This window comes from Mobula birostris, chromosome 29, assembly GCF_030028105.1.
Source record: "Mobula birostris isolate sMobBir1 chromosome 29, sMobBir1.hap1, whole genome shotgun sequence".
Classification (NCBI taxonomy): Eukaryota; Metazoa; Chordata; class Chondrichthyes; order Myliobatiformes; family Myliobatidae; genus Mobula; species Mobula birostris.
The window spans coordinates 5,337,044-5,362,646 of NC_092398.1; the positions used below are offsets into that span (position 1 = coordinate 5,337,044).

Below are 25,603 nucleotides of genomic sequence, written 5' to 3' on the forward strand. Positions count from 1 at the left end.
TGAACACCACCAGAGATGAAGGACCTTCACTGCTACCCTAAACACCAGTGATATAACAGACAGTAGAGACACTTCTACCAAATCACCTCCCATCCTCCTTCACTCCAAAAAGTTCAAGCTCATTCAACCTATCAGAAAAGGTGCTCTCTAATCCAGGCAACACCCTGGTTAATCTCCTCTGAACAGAAAATAAGATTCTTAGCCTGAAAAGTCCTGCCACTCCCTCTAACAAGTTTCTACATTTCTCCCTGTGACCGTCCAAAGACGTACCCACCGGTTGGGAGGTTATTTGGTCATTGTAATTTGTCCCATTATTGGCTTGGATTAAATTGGGGGATTGCTGGGTGGAGAAGAGCCTGTTCCATGTTGTACCTCAATATTGATTGGCATCTCCCTAGAGTGAGGGGTTTAGATGGGGTAGAGTTTGTTAGGTGTGTTAAGAAAGGTGTCTTGACGCAATATGTAAATAATCCTACAAGAGGAGAGGCTGTACTTGATCTGGTATTGGGAAGTGAACCTGGTCAGGTGTCAGGTCTCTCAGTGGGAGAGCATTTTGGAGATAGTGATCACAATTCTATGTCCTTTACCATAGCACTGGAGAGGGATAGAACAGACCAGTTAGGGAAACGTTTAACTGGGGTGAGGGGAAATATGAAGCTATCAGGCAGGAACTTGGAAGCATAAATTGGAAACAGATGTTCTCAGAGAATTGTACGGAAGCAATGTGGCAAATGTTCAGGGGCTATTTGCATGGGGTTCTGAGTAGGTACGTTCCAATGAGACATGGAAAGGATAGTAGGGCACAAGATCTGTGGTGTACAAAGGCTGTTGTAAATCTAGTCAACAAGAAAAGAGCTTACGAAAGGTTCAAAAAAAGTAGGAAATAACAGGAATCTAGAAGATTAAAGGCTAGCAGGAAGGAGTTTAAGAATGAAATTAGGAGAGCCGGAAGGGGCCATGAGAAGGCCTTGACAGACAGGATTAAGGAACACCCCAAGGTACTCAACAAGTACGTGAAGAGCCAAAGGATAAGACGTGAGAGAATAGGACCAATCAAGTGTGACAGTGGAAAAGTGTGTATGGAACCAAAGGAAATAGCGGAGGTAGTTAATGAATACTTTGCTTCAGTATTCACTACAGAAAAGGATCTTGGCGACTGTAGGGATGACTTGCAGTGGACTGAAAAGCTAAAGCATGTAGATATTAAGGAAGAGGATGTGCTGGATCTTTTGGAAAGCATCAAGTTGGGTAAGTCACTGGGACTGGATGGGATGTACCCCAGGCTACCGTGGGAAGCAAGGGAGGAGATTGCTGAGCCTCTGGCAATGATCTTTGCATCATCAATGAGGAAAGGAGAGGTTCCGGAGGATTGGAGGGTTGCAGATGTTGTTCCCTTATTCAAGAAAAGGAGTAGGGATAGCCCAGTGAGTCTTACTTCAGTGGTTGGTAAACTGATGGAGAAGATCCTGAGAGGCAGGATTTATGAACATTTGGAGAGGCAGAATATGATTAGGAATAGTCAGCATGGCTTTGTGAAAAGCAGGTCGTGCCTTACTAGCCTGATTGACTTTTTTGAGGATGTGACTAAACACATTGATGAAGGTAGAGCTGTAAATGTAGTGTACTGTATATGGATTTTAGCAAGGCATTTAATAAGGAACCCCATGCAAGGCTTATTAAGAAAGTAAGGAGGCATGGGGACATTGCTTTGCGGATCCAGAACAGGCTTGCCCACAGAAGGCAAAGAGTGGTTGTAGACAGGTCATATTCTGCATGGAGGCCAGTGACCAGTGGTGTGCCTCAGGGATCTGTTCTGGGACCCCTACTCTTTTTGATTTTTATGAATGACCTGGATGAGGAAGTGGAGGGATGGGTTAGTAAATTTGCTGATGACACAAAGGTTGGGAGTGTTGTGGATAGTGTGGAGGGCTGTCAGAGGTTACAACGGGACATTGATAGGATGCAAAACTGGGCTGAGAAGTGGCAGATGGAGTTCAACCCAGATAAATGTGAGGTGGTTCATTTTGGTAGGTCAAATATGATGGCAGAATATAGCATTAATGGCAAGACTCTTGGCAGTGTGGAGGATCAGAGGGATTTTGGGGTCTGAGTCCACAGGACACTCAAAGCTGCTACGCAGGTTGACTCTGTGATTAAGAAAGCATATGGTGCATTGACCTTCATCAATCGTGGGATTGAGTTTAAGAGCTGAGAGGTAATGTTGCAACTATATAGGACCCTGGTCAGACCCCACTTGGAGTACTGTGCTCAATTCTGGTCGCTTCAGAGATTAAGGGAGCTAGGGTTTTACTCTTTGGAGAGGAGGAGGATGAGAGGAGACATGATAGAGGTGTACAAGACAATAAGAGGAATAGATAGAGTGGATAGCCAGCGCCTCTTCCCCAGGGCACCACTGCTCAATACAAGAGGACATGGCTTTAAGGTAAGGGGTGTGAAGTTCAAGGGGGATATCAGAGGAAGGTTTTTTACTCAGAGAGTGGTTGGTGCGTGGAATGCACTGCCTGAGTCAGTGGAGGAGGCAGATAGACTAGTGAAGTTTAAGAGACTACTGGACAGGTATAAGGAGGAATTTAAGGTGGGGGGTTATATGGGAGGCAGGGTTTGAGGGTTGGCACAACATTGTGGGCCAAAGGGCCTGTACTGGGCTGTATTATTCTAAGTTCTAACTACAGGAAGGACGTGGAAACCATAGAAAGGGTGCAGAGGAGATTAACAAAAATGTTGCCTGGATTGGGAAGCATGCCTTAGGAGAATAGGTTGAGTGAACTTGGCCTTTTCTCCTTGGGGCAACGGAGGATGAGAGCTGACCTGACAGAGGTGTACAAGATAATGAGAGGCATTGATCGTGTGGATAGTCAAAGGTTTTTCCCCAGGGCTGAAATAACGAGCACGAGTAGGCATAGTTTTAAGGTGCTTGGAAGTAGGTACAGAGGAGATGTCAGGGGTAAGTTTTTTTTTAAAAACACAGAGTGGTGAGCGTGTGGAATGGGCTGCCGGCGGCGGCGGCGAAGGTGGAAATGATAGGGTCTTTTAAGAGACTCCTGGATGGCTACATGGAGCTTAGAAAAATAGAGGGCTATGGGCAAAGCCTAGGTAGTTCTAAGGTAGGGACATGTTCAGCACAGCTTTGTGGGTGGAAGGGCCTGTATTGCACTGTAGGTTTTCTATGTTTCAATAAATAAATCCTCTCCATAGATGCTACCTGACTTGCATTGTGAGAGTTACACCTTAAACCTGCTCCATTATACATTAAAATCACAGCCAACCATTGTAACTTCAACACTGCACTCTGTTAATCAGTAGTCCACCCTTCCTAGCAGTGGACAATAATCCAGCTACAGTCGGTTTCAGTGACCTCTATCCAGTTACGCACGTAGCCTGAAGCTCGATTGCAATTAAGGCTACCCTGTTTCCTGACCCCCTCCGTGATACCTCTTCAGGGACACCAGGACCCTTGTAACACAAAACACTACAGGCACTCAGCAGGTCAGGCAGCACCTATGGTAATGAATAAGTAGTCGATGTTTTGGACTGAGATCCTTCGTCAGGGCTGGAAAGGAAGGGGGAGGGAGTAAAAAGTTGGCGGGAAGGAAGATAGCAAGAAGGCGATAGATGAAGCCAGGTGGGTGGGAAAGGTAAAGGCCTGGAGAGGAAGGAATCTGATAGGAGAGGAGAGTGGACCATAGGAGAAAGGGAAGGAGGGGACCCAGGGGGGAGATGACAGGCAGCTGAGAAGAGCTGAGAAGCCAAAAGAAGGGAGAGGGAGGGATATTTTCCCCCAGGGGAAATCGATATGTATGCCATCAGGGTAGGAGTTATCCCAGATGGAATGCAAGGTGGCCTGAGGGTGGCCAAACTCTCACTTAGACATTTTATTGATCTCATTTAGACAGCACACAGAGACTCCCAGCACAAAGTGACCGCAGGACCTACGACGGGCACAGGAAGCCTGGGATTTTCCCCTCCCTCCAGGGACAGCTGGTGGGGCCTGTCACCACTTCATCCCCATCACCTTCCAAATACCAAACACTCATCACCTACCCCTCAGCCCCCTAACGAAGCACAAGACCCTCACTCCTCCCAATCCACTGCAAGGGGGGGAAATAACCAGAAACTTTCCACTCCCCTCCCCAGACCAAAGGACCTAAATTCCCATTCCTTAGCCCTGGAAAAGAAAATGCATGCGCTTCCCCTCCCCCAATAAAATCATCGCAGCCCCAACCAGGCAAAAAAAAGCTCCCTGGGCGCTTTCTTCCCCTCCCAGCCCAGCGACTCCGGAGCCCCCCACAGATCGGTGGTGCTACAGAGACCTTGTTCTGGTCCAAAACAGTCCCCTCTCTCCCCCCTTCCATCACTGCATTGCCCCCTCCCCGCTCCTGCCCGGGGATCCGGAGTGCCCATGCAGCCTGCGTTCCGCGGCCGGCGGGCTCCGCAAACCACGCGGCGAGATGCAGCCGCACTCCGGCCGGCGGTGTCTTGGCACCAATTCGATTCGGTACACTCACCGTTCCGCAGCCGGCGGCGGCGACAACCGGCGACAGACGGGCTCGGGTTGCAGAGGAACCGGTAACAGCGACAGACTCCCCCCAGCAGAGCCTGCATCCACTCTGCGCCGCTATCCGCAGAACACGCGGGCTCCGGGCCCCGCCGAGCCTGTCAATCACCGGCGTGACGTCATGTCCAGGCCCGTCACCTCCGCTGATCATTGGCCAGCCAACGTCAAACCTGGCCCGCTTCCTCCGTCAATCACCGGCCTGACGTCAACCCGTGCCCGCCGCGCTTACCAATCACAGTCCTAACGTCGGCCCGGTCAGCCGGCCTCCGGGCCCGCCTCCTCTGTCAATCACCAGCCTGACATCATCACCCGAGTCGCCTCTTCTACTAACCACCGGCTTGACGTCAGCCGGAGAGTTCGGAGTGAACATTAGATGTAACAATATTAAAATATGTTGAATCTCACGTAAATCATGGGATTAAAGGATCAAACTTCAGGAAGTTTGCATTTCTGAAGGAGGTCATTCCATGCTACCTCTTCCCAACCCTACAGCCCCGGCTCTTCAAGTATACTGTGTTCGTCCATTGTCAACGTCGATGAGGACCTCGACACCATAATGATGGTGTCGACACTAGCGCGTGGTTTGGATTTAAGTGAGGGAGAGTTGCGCAGCGTCAGCCTCACTCTCTCTTCCCAATTCCCATCTGGATCCAGTGGCAAGACAGAGTCGAGACGGCTGGAGATGGGACTAGGCGCAGTGGGTGACCAGGACATCTTCTGTGTCTTGTCCTGCTCTACAGGTTCCACAACGCTTGCAGAGACCGCTGGACATTCCATTGGTCTCGTCCGCTCAATCCGCCGGAGTCTGTCTTCACATGCTGGGATAGGCAACTCCCTATCTCACCGAGGGTTTGAGACCTGTCAGCTACCCTCACCTGGTTTAGCCAGCTTGTCGAAGCCGTTGACTGGGGTGTGGCCGCTGTCGCATGCAAACAGCTACGGGGAGCCACAGGTGAGAGCTGAGTGCAAGATGGGGACCAAAAGCCGTCTAATGGCCTGAAAAGGACGCGACGTGCTCCCCCACCAGAGGTGCCACCCCTCCCATACACTCCAAAGTATACTAAATTAACATCAACAAGTTTATTTCCATCCTCCACAGGTACTACTTGGTATGCTGAGCATTCACAGCTTTTTAAATATATATTTGAGATTTCCAGCATCCAGTTTGGTTTAATTTCCACTCCAAGCCATTGTTCAAGAGGGATTGGGACAGAGACTTGGTGTGTGACTAAATAATTAAGGCAGTTAGATAATCCTGTCAGTCGCTGGAAGCCCTGAGGCTGTGTCCTCTCCCACTATTGGAAACATCCTCTCCACAGCAACACACACAAAATGCTGGAGGAACTCAGCAGGTCAGGCAACATCTATGGAAATGAATAAAAAGTTAATGTTTCGGGCCGAGACCCTTCCTCCGGTCTGGAAAGGTGGGGAGAAGGGAAGGAGGCTTGATAGAATGTGATAGGTTAGGCCAGGTGGGTGGGCAAGGTCAAGGACTGGGAAGAAGAAATCTGATAGGAGAGGAGAGTTTACCACAGGAAGTGGGAAGGAGGAAGGGATGGGGGGGGTGATTGACATCCTCTCCACACCCATTCTATCTAAGCCTTTCAATATTTGATAGGTTTCAATGAGATCTGCCTTTATTCTTATAAACGCCAGTGGGTACAGGCCAAGAGCCAACAAACACTCCTCGTATGTTAACCCTTTCACAACCCCAACTTCTGAATGCAAATCAAGATGTCATATGTCTCGAGCTAGAGTGAAAATGTTTATTTTCCAAGCCATCATTGCAATATTGCTTGAAGTAACACAAGTGAGTTTCCTTAAGGTTGTTATAGCCGGGGGTAATAGTGGGGATGAGCTCCCATGAACTATTAAGTGCTCCCAATGGCGTGCATCCCAAATAGCCTCTGACAACCATGTCCAGCTCCTGGCCTTCTCGTGTGGCTTGGCTACTAAGTCTGGTGGAACTGTTTCTACTGAGAGCAGAAGGGATAAAGGTGCCTTAAAACCAGTCGCTTTGGGCAGATGGGGCTCATCAGCCGTGGTTGGCAGCTCATCTAGAAGGAAAACTCTGATCTCAAACCTCTGCTGCCTTGCATCTATACCCACTCATGGGGAAGGCTTTGGGAGTAAGCCCTGAGGGAAAGATCTGGAGCTGAACTCTCTAAGGCAGTGCTACGTCGGGTTCAATGCCGACCGGCAATTCCTGGTGCCAAACTATCTCAGTCTCTGCTGTTCCCTTGGTTTCATCAGATGCGTGGAGAGAGGGGGCTTGCTACATGGGCAACAGCTTGCTCTCCATATCGTACTGCCCAGGTTTGTGTATGTAGACAGCTAGAAAGCAACCTCCATGGTTGACTCTGACCAACAGAGGCCTCGGTATGCTGCATTGTACTGCTGCTGCTAATCAACAAACTTCCTATCACATGTCATCCATACAAGTCAAAACAATAACAGAATGCACGATAAAGTGTTAACATTACAGAGAAAGTGCAGGCAACACACACAAAATGCTGGTGGAAAGCAGCAGGCCAGGCAGCATCTTTAGGAAGAGGTACAGTTGACGTTTTCAGCCGAGACCCTTCGTCAGGACTAACTGAAAGAAGGGATAGTAAGAGATTTGAAAGTGGGAGGGGGAGGGGGAGATCCAAAATGATAGGAGAAGACAGGAGGGGGAGGGATGGAGCCAAGAGCTCGAAAGTTGATTGGCAAAAGGGATATGAGGCTGGAGAAGGCAGAGGATCGAGTGCAGTGCAGGTAGACAGTAAGCTGCAGGGTGATAATAAGGTATCAAGGTACCTTATCAAATAATAAGGATAATAATCAGGTGATAATGAGGTTAAGAGTCCATCTCACCATACCAGAGGGACATTTCTATCCTTGAGCCTGGTGTTACATGCTTTCATGCTTTTGTATTTTCTGCCTGATGAGAGAAGCAGAAGGGAGAATAAGCTTAACATATTTCCCTCCATTTGGTCAATATCCCTCTAAACCTTTTCATTCATTGCATTCATTACGTGTCATGTCATATGACATCATCATTATGAGTCGTGTCGTATGACATCATCATTATGTGCTGTGTCTAATGACGTGGACCATCATAGTCTTTTCATGACCATGGTTACTCTTAGCAAATTTTTCCACAGAAGCAGTTTGCCACTGATTCTTCTGGGCAGCGTTTTACAAGATGTGTGACCGCATTCCCCCCCCCCCCCAGCCATTATCAATACTCTTCAGAGATTGTCTACCCAGCATCAGTGGTCACATAACCAGGACTTGGGATATGCACCAGCTGCTCGTACAACCATCCACCACCTGCTCCCATGGCTTCATGTGACCCTGATATTTATTTACTGTAATTTATAGTTTTTATTTTTATATATTACAATGTATTGCTGCTGCATAACAACAAATTGCATCACATATGCCAGTGATGTTAAGCCTATCAAGCTGTGACACCACCTTCCCTGAATCTTTGAGGAAGTTCTTCATGCTTAGTAGTAGTAATAGTAGTCATATTTTATTGATCCCGGGGGAAATTGGTTTTCATTACAGTTGCACCATAAATAATTAAATAGTAATAAAAATATAAATAGTTAAAAATAGTAATATGTACATTATGCCAGGAAATGTCCAGGACCAGCCTATTGGCTCAGGGTGTCTGACCCTCCAAGGGAGGAGTTGTAAAGTTTGATGGCCACAGGCAGGAATGACTTCCTATGACGCTCAGTGCTGCATCTCGGTGGAATGAGTCTCTGGCTGAATGTACTCCTGTGCCCACCCAGTACATTATGTAGTGGATGGGAGACATTGTCCAAGATGGCATGCAACTTGGACAGCATCCTCTTTTCAGACACCACCGTCAGAGAGTCCAGTTCCATCCCCACAACATCACTGGCCTTACGAATGAGTTTGTTGATTCTGTTGGTGTCTGCTGCCCTCAGCCTGCTGCCCCAGCACACAACAGCAAACATGATCGCACTGGCCACCACAGACTCGTAGAACATCCTCAGCATCGTCTGGCAGATGTTAAAGGACCTCAGTCTCCTCAGGAAATAGAGACGGCTCTGACCTTCTTGTAGACAGCCTCAGTGTTCTTTGACCAGTCCAGTTTATTGTTAATTCGTATCCCCAGGTATTTGTAATCCCCCACCATGTCCACACTGACCCCCTGGATGGAAACAGGGGTCGCTGGTACCTTCTCTTCAAGAGAATGGACAAGTGGTCAATACAGGCAACTTGTGGTCCAAGAAGTTCCTGGGAAGTAACGTTCAGGAGAAGATTGAACTATGCCTTTCACATGGAACAAATTACATCAGACGGTACATTAGCGAGACAGCTATTTATGGCACCATCAGTTGGGGTTCAATTGCTGCCACTGTCAGTAGGGAGTTTGTATGCTCTCCCTTGACCGTATAGATTCCCTCCAGTTTCCTCCCACATTCCAAAGACTGACAGGTTAGTGAAGTTGTGGGCATGCTATGCTGACAACACTGACAGCGACCTTTCCAAGCTGTCATCATTCCACACCACGAGCCTCTGGAAGAACCTACGTACTTCCTGGCCAAGAAAGATCTCCAGCCACGCTACACTCCTTCAGTGTCACCAAGAGGACGTGGCCACAATCATCATGAGGAAACGTTGGAGGTGGACCGGGCACGTGATGAGAAGAGAGGCCAATTCTATTAAGACTGCTCTTCATTGGACCCCCGAAGGGCAAAGGAAACGTGGGAGGCCAAAGACAACTTGGCACCGTGCCGCAGGGGCAGAAGGAGGACTCTGAACCACACCTGGGCACAATAGAGAAGGTGGCCAAGGGCAGACAGAGATGGAGGACTTTCATGGCCACTCTAAACGCCAGCAGCGTAACGGGCAGTAATTACTGAACCCCGATTCCGATTCTGATTCCAACATCTTATACAACATCAACAGACACCTGCAAAGGATAAACTTGGTGGTGCCCTTTAGTGGAATCTGGAACAAAATGTCTTAATCATACATTTCCCTGTTTTTCTCTGTAGAGACACTTGTGCTGCTGACTTCAGCTTGCCGTTGGGCAACAAATAGCAGCAGGTGTTAGTCTAAATAACATCAAGTGAGCATTTCAACGAAACCTGCACATGGTCAGCTGTGTTAGTAATAAATAACCTGCAGGTTGGTAAGTTAACTGCCACACTAAATTGTCCCCTTATTGTGGAGCTTGTGCCTCCAAGAGGACCACAACCTTCTCACTGGATTTGGAGGCTTGCGTGCCTCAGTGACCTGGAGAGCTATGGTGGCTGGAGTCAGGGCTTTATGCTTTGGCTCTTGGTAGGGTCAGCCATGCCAAACAGGTCAAAGGGTAGAGGCCAGACTAAGAGTGATCCACCGGTCCTCCAGGTTCGGGGGTTCATCTCAGGGCTAACAACCCTGACTGGTCAAACAAAATCATTACGGAAACAGCAATGAAGAATCCTTCTACATCTGAGTTTGACGGTATTCCTGAGTCTCCACCCGGGACTTGAGTGACTGACAGTAGTGAAAACCGAGAGGAAGCTACTGACACGATGAAGGAAACCCCGAACACTGCCAGAGATGGAGGACCTTCTCTGCTGCCGTAAGTGCCAATGGTGTAACGGACTGTAAATAAGTAAGTAAGTAGAGTTTTTGGCAGAATCTGAGGGAACTCCTCTTTGCCATCCAAAAGTCTGCCAGCTACAGTGATGTCATCAACAAACTTCTACAAATGTAGAAGTTTGTGGATGACATCACTGTAGCTGGCAGGCTTTTGGATGGCGAAGAGGAGTTCCCTCAGAAGTTTGTTAGGGTGATCGGTGACAAGCTGAACCTCCTTAACTTCTTAAGAAAATAAAGATATTGCTGCCCTCCTTGTGGTTACATCTGGTTCAAGTTTAAGTTCAATTTCAAACTCTATTCTATGACTCTATTGGAGAAGTTTGGATATGTACATGGATGGTAGAGGCACAGAGGTCTATGCTCTGGGCACAAGTTAATGGGAGTAGGCATTTTAAATGGTTCGGCATGGACTAGATGAGCAGAAGGGCCTGTTGCACTCTACTTTTCTATCACTCCATGATCCCATGATTCAAGTTTATTGTTATTCAACTGTACTCATGTATAGGGCTGAACAAAACAATGTTCTTCAGGGAGTAATGTGCAAAATACAAAACGTACTGTATTTATCACATACAGCACATAGAATGATATTAATAGACTAAAGAAAGCTATTCTGTAGATGTAGAAGCTGACATAAAGTGCATATATTTGATAGAGATAAATGTACAACAGTATTACTATTGACGCTGTCATAAATTATGGGTGCTGGGCCCACGTCAGGTCATCAGATATGTTAAAGCACAGGAATTTAAAGCTCCTGACCCTCTCCACCACCGATCCCCCAGTGTAGACTGGTATATGTTTGTCCTTCTTCCCGTTCTTGAGTGCCTTCCCACCTACATCCATGACACTTCTCTCTTGATCTCCTCACTAACTTTCAATTCCCTGGCCCTGACCACCTCATTTTCACCATGGATGTCCAGTCCCTATGCACGTCTATCCTCCATCAAGAAGGTGTTAAAGCTCTCCGCCTTTTTTCTCAATAAAAGAACCAACCAGTTCCCCTCAACCGCCACCCTGCTCCATCTGGCAGAACTGGTCCTCACCCTCAACAAATTTTTTTGGCTCCTCCCTCTTTTTCTAGACTCAAGGTGTAGCCATGGGCACCCGCATAGACCTCAACTATGCCTGCCTCTTCGTTGAATACGTAGAACAGTTCACATTCCAAGCCTACCCTGGTAGTGCTCCCCAACTCTTCCTCCGCTACATTGATGGCTGCATTGGTGCTGTTTCATGCACCCTTGCTGAGCTCATCAATTTCGTCAACTTTGCCTCAAACTTCCATCCTGCTCTTAAATTCTACTGGTCCATTTCTGACAACTCCCTCTCCTCTCTTGATCTCTCTGTCACCACCTCTGGAGACAAACTGTTGGCCCACATCTTTAATAAATCTACCGATTCCCATGGTTATCTTGACTATACCTCATCCCACCCTGTCTCCTGTAAAAATGCTATTCTCTTTTCTCAGTTCCTTTATCTCCGCCACATTTGTCTCCAGGATGAGGCTTTCATTACCACGACATCTGAAATGGCCCCGTTCTTCAGAGACTGGTGTTTCTCTTCCTCCACCGTTGATGCTGCCCTCACCCTCATCTCCTCCATTTCCCAAAGATCTACACTAACCCCATCTTCCCACTGCCTTAACAAGGATAGAGTTCCTTTTGTCTCATGAGCCTCTGCATCCAATGCATCATCCTCCTCAACTTGCACCATCTCCAAAGGCATCCTACAACCAAACATATCTTTACCTCTCCGCTCTCTCCACTTTCCGCAGGGATTGCTCCCTCTGTGATTCCCTTGTCCATTTGTCCTCCCCACTAACCTCCCTCCTGGCACTTCTCCCTGCAGGGGGCCAAGGTGTTACACCTGCCCATTCACCTCCTCCCTCACCTCCATTCAGGGCCCCAAACAGTCCTTCCAGGTCAGGCAACACTTCACCTGTGATCCTGCTGGGGTCGTCTGTTGTGCCCAGTACACCTGGTGTGGCCTTCTCGACATTGGTGAGACCTGTTGTTAAGTTGGGGGACCACTTCGCCAAGCACCTCCGCTCCATCTGACAAATGCGGAACTTCCCAGTGGACAAAGATTTTAATTCCAATTCCTATTCTTATTCCAATGTGTCAGTCCATGGCCTTCTCTTGTGCCTTGATGAGGCCACCCTCAGAGTGTAGGAGTACACCTTATATTCCGTCTTGGAAGCCTCCAACCTAATATCGATTTCACCTTCCAGTAAAAAAAATTCCTTCCCGTCCCCTATTCTTTTGTTCGCCACCCCAGCCTCTTACCTCTCCTCATGTGCTTATCACCTCCACCCTGTGTCCCTTCCTCCTTCCCTTTCTCCTATGGTCCACTCTCCTTTCCTATCAGATTCTTTCTTCTTCAGCCCTTTATCTTTCCCACCCACCTGACTTCACCTATCAACTTCCAGCTGGCCTCCATCCTCCCCACCACCTTTTTTTTCTGTCATCTTCCTCCTTCCTTCTCAGTTCTGAAGAAGGGTGTCAGCCTGAAATGTCAATTGTTTCTTCCTCTCCCTAGATGCTGCCTGACCTGCTGAGTTTCTCCACCCTGTTGTGTGTGTTGAATTAAGTCTTCCATTTTGCTGGCACCACTGCTGTGTGCCCAAAGACCCGGGATCTTTGCTACCTTTGGGAACAGAGCTCGGGAAAAGCAATGTAACAGACTTTTAACATAGTGAACCTGCGGGTTGTTTGTTATGTCTCCCCGCTCGCTGGGGACGTGGAGACACTTCCTTCTCCCTTATTAGAGAGAGAGAGAGAGAACCTGTGGTAGGTCATATGCTGGGCGAAACGCAAAGTCTTTGGGGTACTGCGAGTCTGTGTCTTTGCTGTTGCTTTGCTCACACTTAAGTGCTCGGTGCTTTTTTTTGCCGGTGGGGGGAGGAGGGATTGTTGCTTGCTGCCACTTACCCGCGGGAGGGAGGGGAGCTGGGGCGGGACCTTGAGGTTCTTACATTTAACTGTCATTCATTCTTTGGGGCACTTCCCTGTTTTCGTGGATGTTTGCAAAGAAAAAGCATTTCAGGAGGTGTATTGTATCATTTTTTTAATGCATGCATTTCTAAATGACAATAAACGAGGACTGGGTGTCCTCATAATCTAATCTAATCTAATATTGTATACATTTCTCCGACGTTAAATTGGACCTTTGAACCTTTGAACTCAGCCAGGTGTCCTGGCTCGCTCCTGCAGGCTGACTCATCGCTATCCAAGGTTGTGCCAGGCATGGTGGTGTCACTGGCAAATTCCAAGATGGCATAGGAGCTGTGCCAAACAACACAACATAGATAAGGGGGTAGGCACACAGCCTTGAGCTGCACCTATGTTGATGATCAGCAGGCTTAGAGTAAATGGGCGCTTGAGGGCTGGCATCCATTTGTGGGCTGAAGGCCTCATTTCCTGTGCTGGGTTAGTACCATCCTCGAGTGTGATAGCACTGTACGTGCTTTCTCAGGGCTGACGGGAAGTGAGAAGGAGTGGCCGGGGCCGTTGATTATGCTGGCAGCTTTACCGAGTCCTTGGGGGGGGGGGGGGGGAGGCTAGTTTCCGTGAAGTGCTCGCTGAGCTAAATGCACAACTCTCCGCAGTTTCGGCAGAGCATTTGCCGTACCACGCCGTGATGCGTTCAGACTGGGTGCTTTGAATGGTGCATTGACGAGGATCGGTGAGGGTCAAAGGGGACGTGCCAAATTTCTTTAGCCTCCTGAGAAAGTAGAGGCACTGGTCAGCTGTCTTGGTCGAGGCATCTACGTGGTTGGGCAGGACAGGCTATTGGTGAAGTTCACAGCAACTTTCTACCCTCTCGACCTCAGCACCGTCGACGTAGAGTGGAGCGTGTGAACAGCCTCACCCCCTTCGATCCTGCCTGTTAGCAATACAAACTTGCTTTTAAAAATTTCACGTTTAGAAATAATCCAAGTAAACCCTAATCTCTGTAAAACACGTAAATACTAGTAATCAGGGATTGAAACTGAAGCTACTGTCTCTGTGACTGTAGGGGAGCGGTTCCCAACCTGGAGTCCATGGACCCTTGCTTAAGGGTATTTGTCAATGGCATAAGAAAGGCTGGGAACCCCTGCTATAGGGTAATTCCCTAACAATTCGCATTTATTATCTGTCTCTGAAAATCTTTGCCATCAACACTTTAGGGAAGTAAATTAGGCCTCTCAAGGATAAACTTTACTTGCCATATATATTTACATGTATTCGGAATTTTCGGTGGCGTTTTGTAAACTTAGCCAGCTCCATCATGGACACCAACCTCCATAGTATCCAGGACCCCTGCAAGGAGCGATGCTTCAAAGAGGCAGGGTCCATCGTTAAGGACCCCCATCAGAAGGACATGCCTTCTTCTCATTGCTACCATCAGGGAGGAGATACAGAAGCCTGAAGGCACACGCTCAATGATTCAGGAACAGCTTCTTCCCCTCTGCCATCCGATTTCCTGAATGAACATTGAACCCAATATAGTTATTTAATTTAGCTGTTTTATCTATATGTGTGTGTGTGTGTGTGTGTGTGTGTGTATTTACTGTAATTCATGTTTTTTTTCTCTTTTATTGTGTATTGCATTGTACTGCCGCTGCAAAGACAACACGTACTCTGTGATTCTGATCCTACAGGCAACAAAAACAATGATAATCAATGATAATCAATAGGTATGAAGGATAAAGAATGGTGTAAAATAAAGTTTGAGGGCAAAGGACAGATATGGAATAAAATATGCATAAGTACGTAAATAACCAGTATGTGTTTACAATGTGAACAGGAGTAGTTTAAAGTGCTTACAGTACAGGGCAGTGACTGGAGTAATAGATAGAGGCGGGTGGGGGGGGTCTAACAAGAATGGTTGATCAGATTAACTGTCTGGCGGAAGGAACTTTTAAGATGGCGTGAAGATTTTGTAGAATGTTTTCCAGAAGGGAGCTTTTGGAAACATCACGTTGTAGGGTAGGGCGTGTCTGCGAACGAAAGACATGGCAAGTCAACGATGATCCACGGCAATCAAGGAAGACCCCAGTTTGTGATGTTTGTTCGTACCACGGGACCCGGACTCCTGAGGTCGAGAGAGCGGAACTGCCCCAGTGCAGCGGGTTTTCTGCTTTAAGAACTCTCCCGCTCAGTTTTCCGGTTATCATCGGATATGATGGACAACCACCAGCCCAGTTCACCAGTATCTGCAATAACTTCTCTTGTCTGCTTCTTTATCCTGGATGCATACAAGTCCTGCCGCGATGATAGACTGCAGCCAATGACCTTTGCTACTGCAGACATCCCACCTCTCCCAGAAGTTCCGGGAGTCTCCCGCATATTAATAGGGGCTCCCTGATGCCTGCAAATTATATACAATGTCCTGGAAATTAATTTTTTTGAGAGTGAGCGTGAGAGAATGCGCGAGAAAGAGCCAGAGAATGAGCGCAAGAGCAAGAAAGCAAGCGCGAGAGAGCGAGCGCGAGTGAGTGACCATGAGAGAGAGCATGAGAGCAAGAGAGAGAGCGAGAAAGCAAGCGCGAGAGAGACCAGGAGCAAGAGAGCGCACACCCACGGGAGAGAGAGAGAGCAAGAGTGTTCCAAAAATAGAAAATATGAAATGTATGTCACCCCAGACTACACTAAGGTGTACCCCTGCCTAATAGGGGTCAAAATAATGACAGTGTTGCTCGCTGCACTGTTTGCAACAGTGACTTTTCTATTGCCCATGGTGGGTTAAGACTGTAAAAGACATGTTGAGGTGAGTTTAACAGGTGTCATTCGTTCGTTAGCATAGCTAACGTTATTTAAACTAGCTGGCCAGCTGCTAAGGAGCTACTCTATTGCAGACATCCCACCTCTCCCGGAAGTCTCCCGCAAATTGATGGTGCTACCTCCCTGAAATGAGTTTTTGCAGGGGAGGATGTCTGCTACTGCCCTGACAGTTTGCAGGTGTTTTTCTATATTGTGGGAGGAGGGTGCATCAAACCGGTTTGATTTCTTGTGGAAAACAACATTACTGCTCTGGAACAAAGGTCATTGTCCCGTCAGGGTGCACATCCAGCAGTCATCAACAGCTTTTGATTTAATTGCATGACATTTCTGGTCCCAGGAGAGCTATTTATGAGCTCTGTTTACATAAATAGGACCTACGGGCCAGGTGGGAAAGTAAGAATGGCAGAGTGCTTTTGTTAGCAGTTTGCTTTGCAAAGTCAGCAATGTTAGGGTTTCCTCAAGTGCAAAATGTGTAATTCACGCAGGATTATCAGCTTCCCAGTCCCACAGTCAACAAGAAACTGGTGACATCTCTGCAGAGTATATCATCCCTCAGCCGAAGACCTCCCAAGATCTTTATAAAGGGTCAACTTTATAGTTGAAAAGCAATTTAACAGTGTACATTAGTCATCCAATTATCACTACTTCGTTGCCTTTTCACCTCTCAGTGAGATGGACGGGCTTGGTGCAGTGATATCAGCTTCTCAACGTCAGGCCGAATGTCACTCAGACAGAGTCTCAGATCCCCACGCTCAGTCATTTAGTCTGCTCTGTTGCTTTGAAAGAAGTTCGGCGACTGTACTTAAACTGTGCCCCGTTAAATATGATGCTGGAAAGGCAATAAAGAACACCTTGACCTTTTCCCACAGTGCAGGATAGCGTTCAGATATTACAGAATCAGAATCAGCATCAAGTTTACTATCACCGGCATGTGTCGTGAAATTTGTTAACTTAGCAACAGCAGTTCAATGCAATACATAGTCTAGAAGAAAAAGGGAAAATAATAATAATTAAATAATAATTTATTTTTTGTAATTTATTTTTTATTGAATTTCATCATCAAACAAACATTACCATAAGATGTATTTCAGATACTGTACATATATATCATATTTGTCACAAATCTCCACGTAATACTTATCTGAGGTATAGACTTATAGAAAGGAGAGGAAAGAAAGAACAATCAAAAGAAGAAAACTATGTACAGAGCAGGGAGTAATCTTTTTTTTTACAGCATTGTAGTGGTGTGCTACACACAGCGCTAAAATAACCACACGTAGTCGGTGAGTTGGAGTTGCGATGAAAGAGATTTATTCAAACTTCGCGGCCTGCTTTAAAGCCTTCCCGTTCCCGCACTCCCTGGGTGGGACTGCTGTGGGGAATGCGATTTTCCCCCTGCTGGTGAAGATGGCCTGGCGCCCTTTTTGGGGCCGGCCCTCTGCCTGCGCGCGCTGTTTTGTGAGCCGGTTCGTGTGTGCTAGAAAGTGGGTGGCCACAGCATATTCATTGACTTGTGAGAATAAAATCAGGCCTATGAGGTGTTATACCATTTTTTCCAGTATGAATAAAATTGTTCCAACTTATGATTAAAAGATGCTGTTATCTTCTCCATTTTGTAAATGTACATTATAATTTCCATCCATACATTTAAAGTTGGGCTCTCCTGTAATAACCATTTCCTAGTAATAATAATAAATAATTAAGTAAATCAATTACAGTATATGTATATTGAATAGATTAAAAATTGTGCAAAAAGCAGAATATATATTAAAAAAGAGAGGTAGTGTTCATGGGTTCATTGTCCATTTAGGAATCGGATGGCAGAGGGGAAGAAGCTGTTTCTGAATCACTGAATGTGTGCCTTCAGGCTTCTGTACCTCCAACCTAATGGTAACAGTGAGAAAAGGACATGCCCTGGGTGCTGGGAGTCCTTAATAATGGACGCTGCCTTTCTGAGACACCACTCCTTGAAGATGTCCTGGGTACTCTGTAGGCTAGTACCCAAGATGGAGGCCAACTAAATTTACAACCCTCTGCAGCTTCTTTTGGTCCTGTGCAGTAGCCCCTCCATACCAGAGAGTGATGCAGCCAGTCAGAATGCTCTCCACAGTACATCTATAGAAGTTTTTGAATGTATTTGTTGACATACCAAATCTCTTCAAACTCTTAATGAAGTATAGTTGCTGTCTTGCCTTCTTTATAACTGCATTGATATGTTGGGACCAAGTTAGAAATTTCTTTCTGCAGCTAAAAGTCTTGATATGAGTTTTTGGAACCTCGGCTTCAGCTCAAAGTTATTTTGTAGTGAGATCAGTTCTCCCTCCATCCTTCCTGCTAATTCCTCAGTACGAGTGTTCAGAAATGGATTCATTACCCAATCTGGAATATGGATTGAGAGAAGAGCTCGAAATCTAGCTGATATTTTTTATCCAGCTCACCCAGGTGGGCACAGTATACATAAAGATGATCATCTGGTATTCTTTCTTTCTCTTCCAACTCAGAGAGGCTCAGAAAATGGAAAAGGTTGCAATGGCCAATGTTGCACTTAAATAAGATTAACTTGGGCACAAATAATCTCGCTTTAAGGACACTTTTGCTTGTCATTTCGTGCTCTCATTATTTATTGCTATTTATTTATATTTGCATTTGCACAGTTTGTTGTCTTCTATGCTCTACTTGATCTTCCATTGATCCTGTTTACATGTATTATTCTATAGATTTGTTGAATATGCCTGCAGGAAAAAGATTTTTAGGGTTGTATGTGGTAACATGTTTGTACTCTGATAATAAATTTTATTTTGAACTTTGAAATGTGGAGGTGACTGATTTGATTTTGATAAGAGTCCAATAACTTCCTTGCAATTGAAGATTGATTTCATTAGCTTTGAGAATAATTCCGACAAATTAGCTGTGTCATGCCTAATATTTTTGTATTGATTACTGAATGAAGCATTCAAGTCTTCAAAGAATTTTATCACAGTTTCAAAAAGTGCATAAAAGCATCTCAGGCAGTTTCCTTTTGAGAGCCGCCTGACTTCTGTGTGCAACAGCAAGCACTCAAACCGTTCATCATTCTCAATACAAAGCTCTCAAAATAGCTGAGAATTGAGAGCATGGGACTTGATGTTATTTACCACTGTGATAACAGTACTTAACGATTTCTGTTGCTGATCACGTAGTTTTATTGTGATGAGATATTGTCTGTGGATTACACAGTGAATAATAAATATGTTGGGTACAGCTTTTTACAAGGACGTAATACCCCAGGATGGTGTCCTTTCATTGCTGGTGCCTCATCTGTTGCACAAGCAAGAATGTTGCTGTACTGACTGTCCTTCTCTTTGAAAAATTGCTCAACAACCCGAAGTATTGAGTCCACCTTTGTAGCTGTTTCTAGACCCCTTGCAAATTACAAACTCTTGAAGCATGCTTTCATGTTTTATGAAGTGAAAATAACCAAAAAGCAAAAGTTTGTTGCCTGACAAAGTTGACTCATCCTACCACAAAACAAATTCTGTTGTCTTAAGTATATAGCACAATATGTCTTCCACATTCTCAGACATCTCATCTGTTCGTCTTTGAACAGAGTCGCCACTGAGCGGGATTGCTTTAATTCATTGGTCAGTTGACCTATGCAAAACTGTACTCAGAACTTTCATCACTGCTGACAGAATCAGTTCTTCTCCGATTGTATGAGGCTTTCCAGATTTAGCAATGAGCAATGAAATGTTGCATGAAGCATGCAAACCAGCACTGTTTTGTTGTGAAGTGCTAGCAATCATGCTTTGCAGTTTTGTCAATTTCTGAACATTTTCACGAAGTGACTGAAAATAATTGAAGCTCTTGTTTGCTTTATCAGAGTGCATTCTCTTCAAACATTGAAGGAGCCTGGATGGTTTCATTGCCTCAGTTGAATTGTTTTTTCATACAACAGACACATGGGCTGCTGTTGGTTGCTTGGTGCTGGTATAAATCCATATTTCAGATACTCCACACTATACTGTCAACGCGTCTTTTTCATTTGGTCTGCTTCTGCCATTTTCATTATGGATTAATGACCACAGTCAACTGCCTGTTGTTTAAATCCAACCTCAAATGCTGCGATCAATAAAGGGGAAAGTTATGACATCATCATAGCTCAGCCAAAACTTGACTTTCTGCTGGAAGGTACATAAAATGGGGCAGCGATATCTCAGTTGACCATGGGCTAGAGAAATGTGGTCAAGTCCATTCAAAAGAGCAGCTTCTGAACTTTTCCCCATGGAACACCATACCTTAATTCATGGGAGCTACATCGCTGTGTGTGTGTGTGGGGCGTGTGGCCAAGTGGTTAGGGCATTGGGCTCACGATCTGAAGGTCGTGGGTTCAAGTCTCGGCCAAGGCAGCATGTTGTGTCTTTGAGCAAGGCACTTAACCGCACACTACTCCAGTCCACGCAGCTGAAAATGGGTACTGGCAAATGCTGGGGGTTAACCTCACGATAGACTGGCGTCCTATCCGGGGAGAGTCTCGTACTCTCAGCATTTGTGGTCACAAAGGCTCGGGACAGACTTTGACTTTTTTTGACATCACTGTGTGATTAGAGTATGGGACTCATATTGGCTAACACTGTACTACAGTAGTGAACAGCAATAATCTGTGGGCTAGGCCTGGAAATAACACGACTTCTTCAATACAGATTTCACATGATATGTCAAATACAGAAGTGCTTTTCAACAAATATAACGTGCTTCCAGCAAAGTCCAAGAGAACAGTTGGTTAGTAAGAGATGAGGTGATTTCATGATCATTGTAATCAATTATGAGTAACCAAGGATCAAATGCTTATAATAAGTAATTCTTCTCTTAAATTAAGCCTGTAATCCCTCAGCCGCCCCCCTTGCTACTGAGTGCCCCCCCACTACCACCCTCTTTATCTTTATCACCACCTCAGGGGGGGCTATATCTCCCACTTTGGGAACCCCTGCTTCAGAGAGATGGCAGAGGTTTACCAGGATGCTGCGTGGACTAGAGAGCATATCTTATGAGGAGAGGTTGAGTCAGTTAGGGCTTTTCACTTTGGAGAAAAGGAAGATGATAAGTTGCATAGACCTATTGGATAGCCAGAGACTTTTTCCCGGGGCAGAAGTGTCTGATATGATGGGGCATCATTTTAAGGTAATTAGTGGAAAGTATAGGGTGTATGTCAGGGATACGTTTTTACACAGAGAGTGGTGAGTGCGTGGAACACTCTGTCAGGGGTACTTGGGAGCATTTGGGGCATTTAAAAAACTCTTAGATAGGCACATGGATGATAGAAAAATACAGCGCTATGTGGGAAGAAAGGTTTAGATTTACATTTGAGTAGGTTAAAAGGTCGGCATAGCATAGTGTGCCAAAAGGCCTGTACTGTGCTGAACTGTTCTAGAATCAGAATCAGGTTTAATATCACTGGCATACAGTATGTCATGAAAATTGTTGTCTTGTGGCAGCAGTACAATGAAATACATAATAATAGAGAAAAATGTGAATTATAGTAATATATATAAATAGTTAAATTAAATAAGCAGTGCAAAAATAAAATAAAAAAAGTAGTGATGTAGTGATGTAGTGTTCATGGGTTCAATGTCCATTCAGAAATCAGATGGCAGAGGGGAAGAAGCTGTTCCTGAATTGTTGAGTGTGTGTCCTCAGGCTTCTGTAACTCCACCATGATGGCAGCAATGAGAAGAGGGCATGTCCTGAGTGATGGGGGTTCTTAATGATGGATGCTGCCCGTTGTGAGGCACCGCTCCTTGAAGATGTCCTGGATATTATGGAGGCTAGTTCCCATGATGGAGCCGACTATAGTTTACAACTTTCTGCAGTTTTTGCAATCCTGTGCAGTAGCCCCCCCATCCCCCATACCAGACAGTGATGCAGCCAGTCAGAATGCTCTCCACAGTACATGTGTAGGAATTTGTAAGTCTCTTTGGTGACATACCAAATCTCCTCAAACTCCTAATGAAATATAGCCACTGCCTTTGCAGCTACATCGATATATTGGGTCCAGGATAGATCCTCAGAGACATTGACATGCAGAAACTTGAAATTGCTCACTCTCGCCACATCTGACCCCTGGTGACTGGTGTGTGTTCCCTTGTCTTACCCTTTCTGGAGTCCACAATCAGTTCTTTGGTCTTACTGATGTGGAGTGCAAGGTTGTTGCTGTGATATCTATGTTCTAAATTCCCCTTATTTGTGATAATATTTTCAACGTATTTCCTTGCTACCAGGCAGTCCTTCAGTCAGTATATTATTGCTTAAGATAATGTTATTTTTATGAGCTTACATGTTTGGCTTGGAATAAAATTGCCTCCAAGCCCTTAGAACTTAATTTTGGGAGCGTTCAATTCTTCAGGGTGCTGTCATTTGGGAGATATATTTAAACTGATCAGCCTTGCGGTGATTTGCAGAAATGTCAGTACACTACCATGCGAGGAAGAGTTGGGTGCTCCCCGGAGCCAGAGGGAATCACTTCGCATTGGTCGTTAATCTCATTGCTGCTTATGGGATCCTGCAGGGCGAGGGCTGTTTTCCATCTCTGCCCAGGGTAGCTGGGATTTAATGTGTGCAGAGTATTTTGACTTGTCTCTTGAGTTGAGTACAAATTTCAGTTTCACCGTCACGGTTCACAAGAAGTGTTGACAACTCAAGGTGGAAACCCAAGGCTTGGTGAAGAAGAACAGAAATAATGAGGAAAAAGGATGTTTAGTGGATGAAAATTATAGATCCAACACTTTCTGTTCTTAATACACAAACACGTGCCAACACACATACGTACACATCTTTCCACAGACCGCCACAAAAACGAAACACCATGGAACCCATCCAAAGAAAAACGCCAACCCCCACCTCCTCCACGTGCACAAAACTATACTGTGCAAATGGCAACAAAAAAAAAAGAGTATATTTAAATCAGAAGTTGATAAGTTCTTGATTAGTCAGGGTATCAAAGATTATGGAGCAGGAGAATGGGGTTGAGAGAGAAAATAACTCATAAGACGATAAGATGTAGGAACAGAATTTGTGTCCTCTAAAGTCAGCCATGATGAAATGGCAGAGCAGACCTGATGGGCCGAATGGCCTATTTTTGCTCCTTTGTCTTACGGTCTTATAAATTGAAACTGCTTGTGGCGTAACTGCTCCCAAGATTTCAAGTATTCCTGCTATTGAAAAATGATCCCCCTAACATAAATTTTCCTGGAACAGAATTGAACAAATCTGAATCAGGTTTATTCTCACCGGCATATGTGAAATTGGTTAACTTTGCAGCAGCAGTATAATGCAATATGTGATAATATAGAAAGGAAAAAAAGCCGAATTACAGTAAGTATATACAGTATGTGTCTATTAATTAGTTAAGTTAAATTAAGTATATTTGATTATGTCTTTGGTCAACATTTCTAATTTTCCCATTTGGTCTGGAATCTATTTTCATAGTGACTTTTAAAGTTTAAAGTGGGATGGAAATGTATTTTTCCCTGGTCTGTTGGCATTCAGCAATATTTAGCTTGTTTCATCAACTTTCATGATCTATTTTGCAAAATGATTAAGCTGTAAAACCCTGGTTTAATTGGTTACATATTCCGCAACCTCGATAACACTTACTGGTGCTGAAATCACGTTTTTCACTTCTAACATTCAAAATAATCCCTCATTACTGTCAAAAAAAAAGAATTCTAAATTACTGGTATCATTTACAGATGGGGTCTGCTTTCTGAATCTCATTGGAATTCCAAATTACTGATTTACATAAATCTATTTTTGTAAGTATTAACTATGTTTCTGGTCACCCCACTATAGGAAGGATGTTGAGACTTTGCAGAGGCTGCAGAAGAGGTTTACTGGGATGCTGCCCGGTTTTGAGGGCATTGTTATTACAAGAGGCTGGATAAACTTGGATTGTTTTCTCCGGAGCTTCGGAGGCTGACGGGAGGTCAGATAAAGGTTTATAAGATTATGAGAGGCATAGATAGAGTGGAGAGAGAGTATCTGTTTCCCAGGGTTGAAATGTCTAATACCAGAGGGCATGCACTGAAGGTGAGAGGGGGGCAGGTTCAAAGGGGATGTGAGCGGTGAGTTCTTTACTCAGAGAGTGGTGGATGCCTGGAATGTGTTGCCCAGTCTGGTGGTAGAGAAAAATACATTAGAGGCTTTTAAGAAACATTTAGATAGGCACATGGATGTGAGGAAGATGGAGGGATATGGACATGGTGTAGGTAGGAGGGATTAGTGTTTGGGCATTTTTGATTTGCTTTTTAGCTGGTTCGGCACAACATTGTGGGCCGAATGGCCTGTTCCTGTGCTGTACTGGTCTTTGTTCTGTTTCTACAGTAACTAACACCATATATGCAAACAGATGGATATCTTTGGAGCAGCACAGCAGTGTAGCGGCCAGCTCAACTTTATTACAGTGCAAGCAACTGGGGTTCAATCTGAGACCCTTTATCAGGACTGAAGAAGGACATGTGTCCTGATGAAGGGTCTTGGCCTGACTGTCTTAGGGGTGTGGCTCCAGCATTAGCTACCTGATGATTGGCTGCTGGTTGAACTCTGCCCCTCCTCCTGAGCAGGTCACGTCTCATTGAAAAATTCACAGTGCTGTGGCTTCAGGGCAGGGGACGCTGTAGTACGTTCTCCGTAGAAGGTAAGTGCAGTGGTGTTGTGTATTTAATATTCAAGTAATACTTGAGTTATCATGTATACATATTGTTTCATTAAGTATTCTTATTCATTTAAATAATTAATTACCAGTATATGTAAAAATATGTTAATTGCATCTGTCATCACGCTGCCGCGGGATACGTGGCGCGTATGCTTAAAGTAAAGACGACCACATTTCGGACTTCTGTTTCTTCCTTTGAATTAGTTTAGTGTTTTGAAGTTACAAAACGTAACTAATGGGACTAGGCAGAATGATAGCTCGGCACAAACTGGATAGGCTGAAGGACCTGTTTCTGTGCTCTATGGCTCAGTAACTTTGTGTGTTGCTCCAGGATTCAGCATGTGTGGTTTCTCTTACTTCGGGTTCCTCCAGTAGACTGTTTGCCGCTCAAGGAATCACTGAATAGGCACAGAAGGAGGATGTTCAGCCCAAAATCTCCATGCTAGCTCTCTACAAGCAACACTAGCTCCACTCCTTGGCACTTACAAATGGTTCAATTCAATATCAGAGAATGTATACAGTATACAACCTGAAATTCTTATTCTTCATAGACATCCACAAAACAAGAAACCCCAAAACCTCCATCCTCGAGGTGGCTACAGAGCCATTGACTCTGTCCCCTTAAACTGTTCATTCAACAGTGCATTCAACTCTTCTGTGACTAGAGCAAAACAGTCCGATATAAGATTTAAGACCAGTTTAAGATGACGCTGGTGAACCACAGCAACACAACATACAAAACTATAAATTACTTTATTAATCACACTTTTCTCAGATGCGATCACTGCAATTAATAGCCGGTAACATCCCTTTCAGAGTTGGGCTTTTGAACCACCTGTATGACCTGGCATTTTTCTGAGGTGTAAACTGAAGTTTCGAAGGTGGTATAGTGTGTACAGGCTGAAACGAGGTGGCGAGGCCCTGGCCTGAGGGTGGAGAATGAGCCAATGCTTGGCTATT

At 45.3% G+C, this 25,603-nt stretch overlaps 1 protein-coding gene across 3 annotated transcripts in view; it reads right to left on the reverse strand.

Annotated features, from left to right (window-relative positions):
• LOC140190280 (CTP synthase 1-like) overlaps positions 1–4,695 on the reverse strand; it is a 59,126-nt gene extending 54,431 nt beyond the window's left edge. For all 3 annotated transcript variants that reach the window (XR_011883576.1, XM_072246872.1, XM_072246870.1), the window contains exon 1: positions 4,527–4,695. Coding sequence is in view for 2 of the 3 variants with exons in the window: in XM_072246872.1 (XP_072102973.1) it covers positions 4,527–4,623 (97 nt within the window). In the remaining variant the exon portion in view is untranslated. The remainder of the gene's footprint in view (positions 1–4,526) is intronic.
• Between the last annotated feature and the right edge of the window lie 20,908 nt (positions 4,696–25,603).